Below are 17,875 nucleotides of genomic sequence, written 5' to 3' on the forward strand. Positions count from 1 at the left end.
TGCATGCGTGCATTTTCTCCAGAATCTCCAGTTCCTTCTGCTTCATGAAAGCTGGAATAGGCTCACCACTCCCATGACCCTTGTGAGGATAAGCGACGAAGAAAATGGATGGATGGATGAATGTAAATGTCAAAAAGATGGGCTGATGAGAAATAATAATTTAAAAATTAGCTCTTACTCGTGTTGTGGAAAATCCATTCGCTGCCGATACTCTTGCCTGTATTGTAAAACAGCAACCTTACAGTACCCATGAGTTCAAACGGCTCGCAATAAATCCTGGGTGCTCCATCTTGCACTGCAGTAGATGGTCTGGATAATCTGCCATTTTCTGGTAAATATGTTGGCTCTCATGGGAGAAAAAGCTCTCCTGTTGTTTGGATAGGTATGTAAGCATTTACATGAACACCTGTGGATATAATAAAATTAAATAATTAATAAATAACTGTTTACATTCACAAACGTCTACAGCACAAAGACACATATCAGTCCAGTAAACAGAACCATCCACCTAATTTACATTTATGTTTTATTTATATTCTGCATAAAAAACTGTATAATATTAGCAAAAAGGTGCATTGAGGACCTTCCATACCCTTCAAGTCAGGCTCTTGGGCAATTTGTTGTTGGGTGTGTTAAAAAATATAGGTGTCAGCTGTCGACCTTACAAACTCAAAACTATTTCGTACAAACCTTTTTGTTTCTATAATTTACCAATCCTTTGAATCACTAAACTAATATTTAGTTGTATGACCACAGTTTTTTTATATATATATATATATAACTGCTACACATCTGTGTGGCATGGAGTCAACCAAGTTGTGGCACCTTTCAGCTGTTATTCCACTCTATGATTGGTTAACGACATTCCACAATTCATTTACATTTCTTGGTTTTGCAGCATTTTTGATGTCACCCCACAAATTCTCGATTGGATTAAGGTCCAGGGATTGGCCTGACCATGACTTTAACTTTGTTGTTTTGGAACCAAGACTTTGCATGTTTACTAGTATGTTTGGGGTCATTGTCTTGTTCAAAAACCATTTCATGGACCTCTTCAGCATATGGCAACATGTCCTGTTTAAGTATTTTGATTTATCCAAACCGATCCATGATCCCTGGTATGCGAGAAATAGACCCTACACCATCGTTGGAGAGACATGCCCATATCATGATGCTTGCGCCACCATGCTTCACTGTTCTCACTGTATACTGTGCCCTGAATTCAGAGTTAGGGGATCGTCTCTGGCCCCTGGACCCAAAAAGAACAATTTTACCCTCATCAGTCCACAAAATATTCCTCCTCTTCTTTTTAGTCAAGTTAATGAGTTCTTTGGAAAATTCTAGCCTCTTCTGCACATGCCTTTTTTATGTATTTATTTTTTAACAGAGGGACTTGCGGGGGACTCTTGTCCATAGATTAGCTTTACACAAACATTTTGTCATTGTCACAGTTCTTACAGGTAACTCCAGACTCTCTTTGATCATCCTGGAACTGATCATTGGCTGAGCCTTTGCCTTTCTGGTTATTTTACGATCCATTTTAATGGTTGTCTTCCTTTTTCTGCCGTGTGTCTCTGTTTTTTAACTGGACAGCCTATATTTTTTTTGCACCTCTTTGTAAGGTTTCCCCTCTCCAATCAAATTTTTAAATCAAAGTACGCAGTTTTTCTGAACAATGTATTGTGTGACGCATTTTCCTCTGGCTTGCAAAGAGAAATGCGTATACAACAGGTGCTGGCTTCATCCTTAAATAGGGGCTACCTGATTCATATCTGTTTGTTACAAAATTGATGACCTCATTGATTAAATTCCACACTACTATTTTTCTAACTAACCCCTTTCAAATAGTTGCCCAATTATACCGCCTTAAGTGTGTATATATCATGGATGCTGGGTTTTGTTGGTTTTTTGACAATCTCCTGCACCTACTGGTAACTTTTTTGACATTGCAAGAAAAAAATATACTGAAAACGTAGATTAATCTGGTTAGTCACATCAGACTGCTATTATTTTGAACACTACTGTACGAAGAGCAGCCGCCAACGATGCTTGGAACAATTGCCTTTCAACATTTGTGAAAGGTGGCGTGATGGATACGTGTAGCACATCTGTGTGAGGACTGGGGTTCACATCTGTCCCCAGCTGTGTGGAATTTGGATGTGCTTGCTATCCATGCTTGAGTGGGTTTTCTCTGGCTATTGTGTTTTCGTCCTACATGCCAAAAACATGCGTGGTAGGTTGATTAAAGACTAAATTGTCCCTAGGTGTGGATGTGAGTGTGAATGGTTGTTTATATGTGCCCTGCAATTGACTGGCAGTCAATTCAAGGTGTACCCCACTTCTCGCCCGAAAATATCTGGAATAGGGTCCAGCATACGTATGACCCCAATGAGGAAAAGTGTCACAGAAAATGGGTGATTGGATGGATGTGTATTTGTGATTATGTTTGCGACTAATTCGTTGCAGGGAACTGCCAAGAAAACCAAAAAGCCTGATCGTAAGGAACGAATCAGTGAGCACACCTACCAACTTTCAAGATGGACTCCTCTTGTCAAAGATCTCATGGAGGTGAGATTTTTTGTACAATTTGATTGTGTTCTTAAAAGGGAGAAGTAAAATTGATAATTCTGCGATTGGCTGCCAACCAGTTCAGGGTGTACCCCGCTTACTGCCCGGTGACAGCTGGAATAGGCTCCAACACTCCCTGCAACCCTTGTGAAGACGAGCGGCAAAGAAAATGCATGGATCGATGGAAAATAGATAATTAGCTTTTAATTATTTAAAAAAGGAATAGTTATTTAGTAATCCGTGTTTCATGGTGTGCACTCAGTTACCACTGTACTTCATGTTTTTATGTATGGCTTGGAAATGTTTTTCATACGGGTTAACTATAAATGTGACTTTATATGTTTTAGCATATATTTGGGATCAACTAAAATACGTTCCAACTAATTTAGTTACATTGCCAGAATACTGTTTAAACCAAGGACACCCTGTGCAATATATTAGTAATGCATGATCAACTACTAATCTAACTGGATTTTCACTCTTTTGTCAGCATATTGATTTACCTTCTAGAGCAGGGCAGGTAACCAGTTAGAGATCAAGAGCCACATTTTTTACTATGTTAGGGCAGATCCACATCATACACATGAAAGAGCCAAAGAACCACATCATACACAATTCCTCCTCTCACATGCATCTGCTCAGGCAGATTTATTTTAAATGTCACACACTAACATGATAAGATAAATCGATTCCTACTGAGTACCAAGACCATAGGCCAGTAATTAAAAAATTAAATAAAACATCACAAAAACACTCAACATTATTTGGACACTCTAAATTGCCCATAGATGTGATTGTGAGTGCGACTGTTTGTCTGTATGTGCCCTGCGATTGGATGGCAATCAGTTCATGGTGTACCCTGCCTCCTGCCTGTTGACAGTTGGGATAGGCTCAAGCACTCCCGTGACCCTTGTGAGGATAAGTGGCTAAGAAAATGGTTGGATGCATGGCTTTTTGGCCCTTCTAATGTTCCAATCCACTTGACGTGATGTAAGCATTAGTCTCTGGATACTTCATTCTTATTTTAACAGCTGCATCTGCTTTTCTGTATGATTTTTCAAAGTGACTAACTTTTGACTGGGAAGTTTAGTCCCTTATAGAAATTCCAGGTGGATTTTAACATGAAGTTAATTGAAGTGAAGATTTTAAGCTCTGAAATGCGATAGTTCTCTGACACAAAGACAGAGAATGGCTGGCCGTTGCACTCAACGAGATCATATGAGCACTCCCACTCCGGTTAAAAAAAAAAAAAAAAAAACTTCCTTGGCTTATCCACATATTTTCGTTTAAATGTGCAATATTGAGAGTGAATTTTAAAGAAAGATCACAATCCTACATGGAAACTTCAAGCTATTTTCATTCAATTTGGATGCCAGTTTTCCAAAAATACCGTGTTAACCTTTCCTTACCTTCTATGGTCACCTGACCGTGGTCAGGAGACGCAAGGGAGACATTTTTTTCCTCCACGGGGTTAACTCCTTTCTCTCATTGCACAGCTGAGCTGGGTGGTGGGAACAATAAAGCCACAAAGCAATGATTTGGTGCTCGTATAGCTTTATTGGCTCCTCTGCATATTCAACCTCAACATGTCCTTATTCTTTTCACTCACACCTGCCTGCGCTCTTTTTCTTCTCACCCTCCCGCGACACATGCCTGGGCAGTCCCGTCACACTGACACATCAACACACGTGCCCACACACACTGAGTTTGTTGTCACAATACCCATGACAACAAAATAACCTCAAGCAAAGCATGCATGCAAATACTGTAATAAATGCTAGCAAAGCGTGCTCGCAACTACCCTAATGAACTCAAGCAAAGCACATCCACACACATTTAAAAAAAAAAAAAACAGGCCTTTGATATCCTTTTGTGCCTTCACGAGAGCCACAGGAAAACAGGCAAAGAGCCTCATGCGGCTCGAGAGCTGCAGGTTTGCCACCTGTGGTTTAACATAACAAATTATGTCAATGTGTAAAAAATTATCAAACAATTCATTTTAAAAACACAATAAATTACCAGTCAAAGGTTTAATGACACCGACCCTTGTGGAATAGGTGGAAACAAGCTGTGCTAAGTGAACAGCCATGGTTATAGTCACTTCCACTGCTGACGCTTAACATAACTTGTTTTCCTACAGGATGCCATTGAGGATAAACTTGATATTAAGCAATACCCATACATTTCCCAGAGACAAGCAGCAGCCAAAGCCAGTGCTCCATCAAGGTTAGTAGATCACACTGTTCATTATTTGTAATTCCTGCATAGTTCAGGGGTGTCAAACAAATATTTGTGATGAGCCACATTATAGCAATGGTTTCCCTCCCTTCTTTTTTTCCTTTCGGCTTGTCCCGTTAGGGGTCGCCACAGCTTGTCATCTTAAATGAACGAATATTTGTTTTGCACAGTTTTTACGCCTGATACACTTCCTGACGCAAACCCTCTGCATTTAACCGGGGAGAGAAACTTACAGTACCTGGTATTCCCAGGTGGTCTTCCATCCAAGTACTAACCAGGTCCAAACCCGCTTAGCTTCCGAGATCTGACGAGATCGGGCGTTCTCAGGGTAACATGGAAAATCGTCCAAATGCAAACGCATTCACCTGTCCTTGTGACTCCTACATTTTTCTCACTATAAAATGTTTCCACGTGTCAACATTAACGACAATTAGAAATTTTGGTCGAGGAGTTAATAGGTGTACACATCAGTTGATTTCCAGGACCACATGAAATAACATGTCGCGATGGATCTGGCTGCCCGGACTTGACTTTGACATTTGTGTTGGATACAGTGTATATGAACAAACCTGTATCTCGGCTTCACGGTGGCTCAGCTGGTAAAGCGTTGGCCTCACAGTTCTAATATCCCGGGTTTATTTGCATGTTCTCCCCCTGCCAGCGTGGGTTTCCTCCAGGCACTCTGTGTGGCTTGGAGAGCAGGTCCGCGGGCAGGCAGGTGTTGATACACGGGAGATCGATCAAAGCAGGCAGGAATATCAAAGGAGTCAAGCTTAGGGGTCGGTCGGAGAACAGGCGGAGGTTGGTACACACGGGAAAACGATCAGAAATACGGGAGTGCTGGAACGGGGCATGAACCGCAACTATCTGGCGAAGGACTAGTCGTCCCCAGGGTCTTATATACACCGGGGCCAATCAGCGAGCATGAGGCACAGGTGTGCGCCTCCCAATCAGCGCGACCGCATGGGCACCCCCACAGCCAGGGCTGGACTGGCAGGATCATGACAGTACCCCCTCTAAGGCACGGCTCCCAGACGTGCCTAAACGACAGAAACAGAGACACACCCCACCCTCCCCACACCCCCAACCCCAGTCGGGCGGCGATCCAGGCCACCAAACGTGAGGCGTCCAGGTGAACAAGTCAGGTGGACGACCCCGAACACCAAGCACCAGGATCCCCATGGGGCAATTTGGGTGGACGGCCTCGGAGTGGAACCCAATGGCGAAGCAGGAACCAGACAACAGCATGCAACCGCTCCGGACGAAGATCTTCCATGCTGTGGTTACGAGGCGACCAGGTATTGGTCGCCACCGAGGCTTGGCCAGGAGACAGTCGTGGACTGGTCACCAGCGAGGCTCGGCCACAAGGCGGCCAGAGAGCGGTCGCCGCTGCCGAGGCCAGGTCATGAAGCGGCTGGGAACCATCAGGAGCGAAGACGATGACGGAGAGAAGGACCAAAGCCATGACCGCCACAATCACCATCACAGCCATCCCGAAGCCCTTCCAGTTCCGAGGTGGCCCATCAGAGCTCCCCAGCTCCTGTCGCAGTTGAGACAGGGGAGTGGGACGGCCATGGACCGGTCGCCGCTGGGACTGGAACGGAGACGACTGTGGTTCCGTCGCCATCTGCTGGACAGGAACGTGAGAAGGCGGCGGCGCCATCACCACCACCTGGACAGCAACGTGAGGACACTGCGGAACCATCGGCACCTCCTGGACGGGAAGGTGAGGCGGCGGCGGCCGAGACATCGCCACCTCCTGGACAGGAACGTGTGGGCATGCCAGTCACCGTCGGGGCGACCGCTAACCGTTCGTCAATGAAGCAGGAGCGTAGAGCGGCCGCGGCCCGTTCGCCACCGGTACTCCTGGACACGGACGAGAAGCGGCTGATGGAGACTTCCCCACCTCCTGGACAGCAACGTGAGGCGGCGGCGGATCGGCCTCCACTGCCATGTGAGCTTTGCTCGGCACCAGATCAGTGGACACCGCCTCGTGAGCCTGCAGTTAAACAGCCAAAACCTCGATGTGGGCGTGGTGAGGTGGCGGATCCGTTCCAACTGCAACGTGCGCTTGGCTCAGTAGCGGATCAGTTGCCACTGCAGAGTGAACGAGAGGAGGCAGAGAGTCAGTTAAAACCGCAATGTGGGCGTGTCTCGGGAGCGGATCAGTTGCCACTGCCGCGTGAGCATAAGTCAGCGATGAGTCTGTTGAAACTGCAACATGGGTGTGTCACAGGAGAAGATCCGTTGCGACAGCGACATGAGCCTTGCTTGGTAGCGGGTCCGTCGCTACTGCAATGTCAGCATAAGTTGGCAATAAGTTGGCTGGTTCTCTAACCTGGGGCATGAGGACCGCCTGTTCGGCGCTCTGCCGCCCTATCGCTGCCCGCATTTTGCGGTAGAACACCTCATGATTTAGCGGCCCCTCCTCCATCTGGGCTGGAAGCTTCACCACCAGCTGCGGGTCTGCCGGTATAACCGTTACCAGTGAGGAGTGGGTGGACGAGGACGGCGTCTTTTTTGCCCCGCAGCGGGAGGGACAAGGGAGTGCCCGGCCTGGGCGTCTCCTCTGGGCGCCACGCGGAGGTTCCGGGTAGATGGCCAAGCGGGTTCCCAGAAACGGATTGGGGAACTAGGACCTACCTCTTGAAGACACTCGGGAGCTGGAGATGCGGGGAGGTGAAACAAACTGACTGGGATTAACGATCGGGCGAAGTGATTCATAAACGAAATAATCTGAGTCATAGTCAGGCAGCCGGTCATATAAATCAAGGTCCTCCTCATAGTCCGAAAAATCAGAGTCTAAAAGAATATGAGATGCTGGACGGGTCGTGGTCAGGATGTATTCATAGCTCGCCGGCGGAGCGTGTGACACGGAAGCGGAGGACATCATGGAGCCTACCCGGATCGGACTGGTTGTCATCCAATCATAGGACACACAGAGACAGTCAACTGCCACACTCACAATCACACCTAAGGGCAGTTTAGAATCTCCAAATAATGCATTTTTTTTTTGGAATGTGGGAGGAAACCGGAGTGCTCGGAGAAAACCCCCGCAGGCACGGGGAGAATATGCAAACTCCACACAGGCGGGGCCGGGATTTCGACCCCAGTCCTCAGAACTGTGAGGCCAACGCTCTGATCAGCACTACCCTGCCCTAACAGAAAGCATGCACTATAAATGTAAATACAAATGTATGCCATATTTTGTTTTTTTCTTTTTATTTAGTACTGCCCGCTATGGTAACTGGCACAAAAACCGGGGTCCCACAGAGGTGAAGACTGGGCCAAGGGTTATTGTATTCATTATTGGAGGCATGACCTACAGTGAGATGCGATGTGTATATGAGGTCACCCAAACCAATGGCAAATGGGAGGCCATAATTGGTATGTACTCAGATATTTGTAGGTCTCCACCACTTATTTACTTGTTTACTTGTTTTATTAGTTTGCTTGTTTCTTTAATATGCATGCTCCTTATTTTTGTTTTTGGTGTTCAAAAATGAAACGTTCCTCAGATTACCCTGTAATGTCCCCACACTAGAACTATGAAAGATGTCTTAAATTTACAGAGAGAAGGCTTATAAAAAACGGGATTTCAAATAAAGCAAAGTACATTTTTTCCTGAAAACATTTTCCAAGTAAAACAAATCCCACCAAGTGTTTGGAAGTTTACTTTTTCCAAGACTAGAGTTTCACCAGAGATGGTATAACTTCTTTATTTATATCGAAAGAGATAGAGTATATGTACACTTTTTGACAAGGAAGAATGTTGAGTACATGTTTGCTTTTTACTATGCCTCTATTTTTCAAAAATCTCATTAAAGGGAGAAAGTACGCTGAGGGAGGTGACACTCACAATTGATTTTGTGTTTGTCTTCTACAGGTTCCACCCACATTGTCACCCCTCCCAAATATCTGAAGGAACTACAGCACCCAGATTTCCTTGATCCCAATGCTCCACCTGAGGCCACTGAGGAGGAGACAGCACAGTGATATATGGAGGTAATGACGCTCTCATTTGTGGATTGTTTCTTTGACGTGACTGTATCTACACAGTGCAGTACATACATGTACACGTGTGTTTAGAAAACTAGAAAAAATTGAATTCTTGTTCTAATGCCCTTCCTCGAGCAGTCACCTTATCGTGGTGGACGGGTTTGTGTGTCCCAATGATCCTAGGAGCTAAGTTGTCTGGGGCTTCACTCCCCTGGTAGGGTAACCCATGGTAAAAAGGTCAGAGGTGAGGGACCAGACAAAGTACAAATCCAAAACCCCTATGATGAGTGGAAAAATTTGGTCTTGGTTTCCCTTGCCCGGACGCGGCTCACCGGGGCCCTCATCTGGCCTGGAGGTGGGGCTCGAAAGCGAACGCCTGGTGGCCAGGCCTGCACCCATGGGGCTCGGCCAGGCACAGCCCGAAATGGTACCATGGCTCCCCCTTCCCATGGGCTCACCACCTGTTAGAGGGGCCATAGGGGTCAGTTGCGATGTGAGCTGGGCGGTGGCCAAAGGCAAGGACCTTGGTGATCCAATCCCCAGCTACAAAAAATAGCTCTAGGGACATGGAATGTCACCTCTTTGACAAGGAAGGACCCAAAGTTGGTGTATGAGGTCGAGAAGTTCAGACTAGATATAGTCGAACTCACCTCTACCCACAGCTTGGGCTCTGGTACCACTCCTCTTGAGAGGGGTTGGACTCTGTTCCACTCTGGAGTTGCCCAAGGTGAGAGACGCCGAGCAGGTTTGGGTATACTTATTGCCCCCCGGCTCAGGGCCTGTACGTTAGGGTATACCCCGGTGAATGAGAGGGTAGCCTCCCTCCGTCTCCATGTAGGTGTATGGGACCTGACTGTTGTTTGTGCATATGCACCAAACAGCAGTTCAGAGTACCCAACATCAGTGTCAAGCTGCTGCTCCTCCACATTAAGAGGATCATGTGGGTCATGACTAAAATAAAATAAATGGCCGGATACAAATGGACAAAATAAGTTTCGTACGCAGGGTGTCCAGGCTCTCCCTTAGATATAGGGTAAGAAGCTCGGTCATCCGAGATGGGCTCAGTGTTGAGCCGCCGCTCCTCCACATTGAGAGGAGCCAGATGAGATGGCTAGGGCATCTGATCTGGATGCCCCCTGGAATCCTCCTTGGTGACGTGTTCCGGGCATGTCCCACCAAAAAGAGACTGGGGACGACCCAGGACACGCTGGAGAGACTATATCTCTCGGCTGGCCTGGGAACGCCTCGGGGATCCCTCCAGAAGAGCTGGAAGAAGTGGTGTGGGAAAGGGAAGTCTGGGTATCCCTACTGAAGCTACTTCCCCCATGACCCGACCTGGAGAAGTAGTAGTAGAAAATGAAGGGATGGATGATTTATTGCAACACTGCACTCTGCATAACTCTGCAAGGACGCATCCCAGCGCGTTTTTGGTAATTTTGTGGTCAGGCGTACTCTCATCTCATTTCAAAGCGAGCACTGGTGGGGACGTCGTCACATCCGATTTCAGTCCTGTCCAATTTAACTGGATTCTTTCATTCCATTTAAAAGGTGCGCAATAGTCAAACATTAAGACGTTTTTATATGCAGAAGAGGAAGCAGCAATCCGTCCATAATGGGAGTATTGAATGCTAGTGGATACCCTTATTAAACATAGAATTTAGGAACCCACGTACTCCTCTCAGTTTTTATCATTGATGAAAAATACCCAGGTCACGACCTTAGTGTGGTCACTGGTAATTACACCTATGGTATAGCCAACTATTAATGTTCATGGGGGGTGTTCGGTCAGGGTAGAGGCAATGCTCAGAGTGTCCACAGCATATCAGAGACAGCACACCAGCTGCCCAATGTAGTGGAGAGAGATCAATCTTCACCAAAAATGATGTGAACATTTTTCCTACTAATCATTTCATCCGCAAACAATTGCCCCAATAATCTGGATTTTATGAAGGAGGCTTTTCCTCTTCAAGGCGCTCGAAAAGCTTATACTTAAAAAGAAAATGTTTAACGTCCATGATATTATATACCATCCTGTTCTAATAGCTGATTGTTTTAATATTTTCAGAGGTTGAAGTTGGTAGAAGTAGAGCTGTCCACATAGTTTTTGGTGAAGATTGATCACAGTTTTCTTCCATTAAGCAGAGTTAATGTCACGACCAGAACACGGGGTTGGACCCATATGCACGACTCAGGAGATGTAGAGGCGGTTCAGGAAACGTTTTTATTCACTCCATTGTTGGGGATCAAGCAGGCAATCCACGGAAGCAGCAGTAATAAGGTCATCAGGCGTGAGAGGCAGGTCAGTGGGCAGGTAGGAGTCGGTCCACGGGAGATCAGGAAGGGAATAAATAGAGTGCTGGAGCGAGACATCAGGCAACGATTTGGCAAAGGCCAGGTACGAGGAGTCCTATTTGTATCAGTCGTAATTACGGGGAACAGGGTTAGGGTTAGAGGCGCAGGTGTGCCCCTCACTGATTGCTGCTGGTGTGTGCCGTGTCGAGGACTGGCAAAGCCAGGACAAGGACCAGCAGGACCATGACAGTTATAGATCAGAGGACAAAGATGTTGAAAATTTAGTTAACTCTAGGACTCCTTTAAAAACATGTGTACCATTTCAAAGTGATTATATAGCATCTATACAGCAGTTAAATCAATAAACTATTGATTATGTGCCTTCTTCTTTTTGCATCCAGCACCTTCCTGTCTTCGGCTCTATCCGATGTTGTGAATTAAGTGAGCCAAACAGCCTGTTCATTCGCCATTGTGTGCAATTGTTACATACTGTTGTTCCTGTCATTGTTGTATCATTTAGCGATGTCCCAATGTTTTATTTTGCGAGATTTGGTAGTACAAATTGTTCAGAAACTAAAATAAAAATATTAGACTAAAAAAATGTGTTTATTGTTATACAAATGTTTTTACCTTTTCTATGATTTTCTTTGTCCCTATGTGGGACCAAACAGTAGAAAGAGGATAGATTTAAGTGACGGGGAAGCCAAGTTTACCATTTATCTCATTCGAAGAGACAACATGTCTCTTGGAAGTGTATCATGAAGGCAAAAGTGGACAATGATCGACAGGCAAATGATCAGCAAACAGCCAGATGCTGGATACGGTAGCAAGAAGGATGCAAAACAAACAAATACACAAACAAAAATCACACACTGTAAAAGAAAAAGGCTGCAGGATAAAAATTATGCAATCATAGAAAATAACAAAAAATACTACATGATTAAAAGGTTGCCATAAAAAAAACAACATAATACATAATACAAAACATGCTGAAAAAAAACACATGTTGGAGAGAAATTCTGCAAACAAACAAGCAAAACAAAAATGCACACAAATCTGAAAATAATTCCAAGAGAAATGCTACAACCACCACACAATGGATGTCCGCTGGGCTATGGAGCTATGGGCTATGCACATTTTGGGCTCCATGCTGACAGCAATGCTAAGCTAGGAAGGTCAAAGTCATTAGAGCATTTTATGTGTGTTTAGTGGCAAGAATACCAAAAGACCAAGGATGCCAGTACATTGTGGTTCATATGGTTGCATAATACACTGTTGTGTTACGATAGTAAGTAGGAGTCCCTTTCCAATCTCTGTTATTATTTAATAGCATACGCTTTAGGGTTGACAAAACAGTAACGATCATTATCGGTTGAGAAATGAACATGTTTTGACTTCATTTCTATCAATTCCTTATTGCATGAAACATAAAGGTGCGTTCTTGCGAGCTGGGCCCCTATATAAAAAGAACCCCCCTCCCACCCCCCACCGCCACCCCACCCCCTATATAGTGAGATGCTGGCTGCTTGTAAAGTAGATCTTGGGGTAAAAAAATGTCAGGGTGTCCCTATTTTAGATGATTGGAGGAATTTTATCTTGCAGCATTTTTCTTTTACTGTTGTATTTTGAGCTTTTCGCTTTGCTGTATTCCTCGATTTGCAACATATGGCCGTTTGCAACCCCTGTGGGCCACTGGAAGGCTGGCCAGGAGTTTTGTTTTGAGATGACTACAGGACACTTTCTTTACAGTATTATTTCTTTACTATGTTATTATGTTTCAGGATCAACTTAAATTTTTACCCATCCACCCAAGCCACTTATCCTCACAAGAACTCTTGTTTCATTCTAAAAACTTTAAAAAGACTTGAGGAGCAAAGGTTAGCTAACAATGAAGAAAATGTATTTATTATTATTTAAAAAGTTTTTTTTTTTTTTTAAATAGAGCTTCCCAAAGTACCCAAATGGATGGTTTGCCCACCTACACCTCCATCCAGATGTTTATACAAATACAAGAATATTTATATTCTTAAATTCCACACAAGGCACTTGCAAACCTTTTTCTGTCAATAAATATAGAACATTCTGTTTGGTCAGTGTTTAGCAAGCAAGACTGTATTTGTTTGGAATATTTTCATTATTGTCCAGTGTGTTCATTTCTAGATGTGAAATAGTACAGAGCTTGGAATTATGAGGTTTAAATGATATGCAATTGCCTCATCTTTTCATTCACCACTTTATATTTTATATTTAATGCAATCACCTTAACTGTGTTGGAAAAACTAGAAGTGGTGTAGATGTGAGTCGTATTGGTAATAGCGGGAGTTTACTAATTTGACAGCTTGAAGCTAAAACTGGAAAACATCTGTTAAATGTTTTATTGATGGAAAATACATATTGGCATATCTGACTACGCATACTGTACTTTCGTACAAGCAACTTACTGTAGATATCAACCTCCCCTGATATTTATTTTGCTATATTCTGGAGCAGTTTTTTGTTGTTTTGTTTTTGTCAAACAATGTGCTGTCTATCTTAATATTCATGTTTTTTGCCTATTTCCTGGGAATATGTTGTAATTTTATAGTTCTTTAATAGTGCTTCTGATTGATGTCAGTACTCTCTATCCGTTCTCGTAAATACAAAAAGCACCTCATGAATAATTTAGTTGGACTAACCAGTATCATTAATATTTTACTGTAACACCCCTCTTATTTGATATGTATAGTGTGTATGTTATGTGAATTAAAGATAACAAAATGCAGGTATTGTTCTTTCTTTGTGTGTGTGTGTGTTTCATGCCTGAGTGAGGCGATGTTTAGCTAAATGTGAACCGGCTGGAATGCACACACTGGCTGGTGAGGCAACTGAGCATTTTAGTCACTTCAGCCAGAAAATAAATAGGATGCTTGAAATGAATTACAATTCTTGATCTTTGGGGGATTTTGATGAATGTTTGATACTTGCCACTAAGAAACCTGGGGATTGTAAAAATTGTGAAAAATAAAAATAAATAAAGGCCTCTAAGAACCTCAATCATGATTATTCCTTCAAAATTCGGCATGAAAATTTAGCTGAAGGGGATTTGGTTGTTTACATTCATCCATCCACCCCGCTTATCTTCACAAGGGTCAAGGGAGAGCCACAGCCTAACCCAGCAAGCTTCGGGAGAAAGGCAGACTACACCCTGAACTGGCAGTCAGTCGCAGGGCAGGTATCACCATCACTGAGTGGGAATCGATCCCACGCTGCCCACACCAAAGTCAGGTGTGTGGATTTGGTAGTTTTAGGTTAACAAATTAATACAGGGCTAATTCTCACGAGAATTTTCAAAATATAAATAAATGATTCACCACAAACTATTCAACGTGTAATCCGTTTAAAAAAAAAAAAAAGTCACTGTACCTTGCACAGGCTAAATGGGAATTGTTTATTACCATGTAGCAAGTGTGAATTAAAAAAAAAAAACGGGCACAAAAACCTAGATTTTCCTTTCAGGTTTTTTTTTTCCCCTCCACATCTTGCTTAGCATTAATTTAACAAAAGAGCAATGACTCTAGATAAATTAACGCTCATTAACCATATTGTGGTCCTCAGTTTTACATGCACCTTAAAAGCTCATTCATTTCCTGTTTTTAAATCCTATTGCACTTTTAACTTTTAACTATTTTTCATTGTGTTAAATTTGTCTGTTTACCATTGTTTTGCATGGGTCTTGCCTCCTTCACATTTTTATTCTTATTTTTATATATTGTTCCTCTTACTGTATTTTTGTCTTCTTATTTTATGGTATGCCGTATTAAAACTGGATTGGATTCATTTGAATTGTTATGTTTTTTTAAATATTAATTTAGCAATTATGTTGACTGGGTTATGTTCTTTTACAGGGTGTTGAATTAAATAGTGGTATTCATATTTTTCAGCCTTGACATAAAGGGCATTCTGCAGCAGCCACTCCAACACGAAACAAACAGATTATGTCTTTTTCATCTGGAGAGAAAATCAAAATCTCATCTTGATAGACAAAATGGAACACATTGAGCATGTTGCGCAAGACATTATTAATAAAATTCTGAAGAACTGCTCCCCTCCAAGAGCTATTACCCTATCATGGTGGAGGGATTTATATGTCCCAATGATCCTAGGATCTAAATTTTCTGGGTTTTTACACGCCTGGTAGGGTCACCAATGGTAAAAAAGTGCTAGGTGAGGGACGAGACAAGGCACTGTTCATAAATCCCCATGATAAGTAAAATAAAGGATTGAGGGTTCCCTTGCCCGGACATGGGTCACCAGGGCCCCCCTCTGGAGCCAGGCTTGGAGGGGAGGCTTGAAGGCGAGTGCTCGGTGGGTGGGTCTGCATTCATGAGGCTTGGCTGGGCACGTAGTATGAAAACAAGAAGTGAAGTATTACATACTAGTCACTTACAGCATAGTTTCAAACTGGTAACTAATGTAAATTCTCTTACTTCACAAATTTGATTGCATACTTCCTTGGGAAACTTGGTTGTAGTAAGTAAGTAGTAAGTAAGCAAAAACTGCAGCAGTTACCAGCATTGTATGGATTTATGTGGGAGAAAACAGTATTAGTAATAGTTATTATATCAGTGAATTAAACTCTTTCCTTTGTTACCACATTGTTATATGGAGATTTTATCGACATATGTCGCTTTAAACCCTCATCCAAAATACAAAGGAGGGGTTGATTGAAATTAATTTGTGCTCCCCAGGAGACCTGTTTTCACCTTATCAAAAATCATTTGTGCACCATGAAATTGATTGATCCCATAGTTAGGGTACACCGCATGTTTTTCCAATATGCCGACCACTTGGATATCGTAGAATGACACTTCTGCAACTTTGTGCATGGATGACGCGCTCTCCGCTCACATTTATTTTTTCGTATAGACATTGAAGTGAATCCCAATCACTGGATTAAAGACTGTCCTACAGTTCCTCCACCTCAAGGTCCAATGTGAGGGCGTGGTGGCTGGTTCAAAAACCAAGGGGGCCAAGGCAGAGGCAGAAATGACAGCTTTGGCGGCCCACCTTGGCAGCTGGATGGAAAGCAGCAGGTTGGAGAGTACCACTAGGGGTGCCTGGGAAGCCAAGGGTCCGGCGATGCAGGTGCCATGATCCCCATCTTTGTTGCGAGGCGAAAAGTCAACACTCTCGTTGACACAGAGGAAACACACTCCTCACTCAACATCTCGCTCTCGGACACTTTATCGTCACAACACACTGTGCAATTGATGGGCTTCTCAGGGACTCAACAGCCCCTGCAATGGATTCAACCCCTACCGACAATCTTGGCTGGACAGATTTTTCACGATTCGTTTGTACACTCACCACAAACACCAGTGAACTTGTTAAGATGTGACCTATTTATTAAGGCATGTGCATCCATCTTATGCCGATCTGAAGGACTTGTTGTTTCTTTCCCAAATGGACAGATAGTGCCAGCAGCTGACACGGTCTGCCACTCTGGACAATGGCTTATGACACCTGAGCGTGAACCAACTCCAACTATGGACATTTATTTGGCCCGACTCGAACCGGAAACACCACTCAAACCTGGTCTTATACATCAATTTCTGTTGTGGAATATTACGACCGCAATCTCGATCTAGTATCCATGGAAAACTTTGCATGCATACAAGGTGATGTTTGGAACATTACATCCACAGATATATATGCAGCAAGAGAGGGTGTAGCGGCATCCTGCTCTCTTACACTAGGTCAAATGACATGGTTCAAAATGCAGGAAAAGTCACTACCCCAAATTTCACTCGCTCTGTCTCCAAGACACGAGGCCCGGTAGCTGGGTCCTATGGCGAAACGACTGACTCAAATGACTGACTGGGAGGACAAACCACTCCCTAACGTACAGATCTCCAAATCTGCAGATGCTTACCGCATCATTGTTCCTGACGCACCCCTGACAACTAAGATGACCATATTTGAACATGAGACCCTAACTACAGAACACGGATGTGACTACTCTGACCATGACGACGCCGAGTCAATGTTAAACCAACTGCCTAAATCAGTTTGGTCCTCTGGGCCCTTTGATCTTGGACATTGTAACAAGGCACCAGACATTAAAATCACTGTTTTTCCAGGATCTCATGTTTACCGACCTATTCTTGGCTCGCGGCTGCTAACCAGGGGTTGGAGGACACTCTCATTGGCCTGTGGAATTCTGGAATTCTGGAGTCCTGGAAACGTCCACCTCCTTGTGGTGTACGCCACTCAGGCCAATTCTAAAAGCAGATGGTAACACTTATCATATGGCTCATGATTTGAGAGCAGTTAATGATGTAACGACCACACCATTATTACCCATACCAGACCTCACAGAATGTTGTCTACCATCAAACCTGATTTGAAATACTTCACAGCGATTGATTTGGCAAATCTATTCTTCTGTGTCCCACTCGCACCCGAGTGTAGACACATGTTTGCATTCAGATATCAGGGACACAATTTTCAGTACACCAGGTTGCCACAAGGCTTCAAAAATTCACCTGGAATCTTTAATCAATGTTTGAAATCATTAATGCGGGATCTAGAACTCCCAGATGGATGTAATTTCCTGATGTATGTTAATGATCTCCTGTTGGCAGCCCCAACAGCAGAGTCGTGTTTGTCTCTAACTAAACTTGTTTTGCTTCGTTTGCATGAGCTGGGATTTAAAGCCTCCAGAAAGAAGCTTCTGTGTTGTCGCAAATCGGTGACCTTCTTGGGCAGAGTGGTGTCCTTCTGAAGGATCCACTATGTC

The 17,875-nt window shown here is 43.8% G+C and overlaps 1 protein-coding gene and 1 pseudogene across 4 annotated transcripts in view; one reads left to right on the forward strand and one right to left on the reverse strand.

Moving 5' to 3' along the window:
• stxbp1b (syntaxin binding protein 1b) overlaps positions 1–13,858 on the forward strand; it is a 104,350-nt gene extending 90,492 nt beyond the window's left edge. For 2 of the 4 annotated variants that reach the window (XM_061816484.1, XM_061816487.1), the window contains 5 exons: positions 2,467–2,568; positions 4,709–4,794; positions 8,036–8,193; positions 8,693–8,811; positions 11,499–12,063. In XM_061816484.1, coding sequence (XP_061672468.1) covers positions 2,467–2,568; positions 4,709–4,794; positions 8,036–8,193; positions 8,693–8,802 — 456 coding nt within the window. In that variant the 3' untranslated portion in view covers positions 8,803–8,811; positions 11,499–12,063. The other 2 variants (XM_061816485.1, XM_061816486.1) reach the window with 2 other exon arrangements.
• Positions 5,033–5,148, reverse strand: LOC133500119 (5S ribosomal RNA; annotated as a pseudogene).
• Positions 13,859–17,875: the final 4,017 nt, after the last annotated feature.

The sequence above is a fragment of the Syngnathoides biaculeatus genome, chromosome 4, assembly GCF_019802595.1.
Source record: "Syngnathoides biaculeatus isolate LvHL_M chromosome 4, ASM1980259v1, whole genome shotgun sequence".
NCBI lineage: Eukaryota > Metazoa > Chordata > Actinopteri > Syngnathiformes > Syngnathidae > Syngnathoides > Syngnathoides biaculeatus.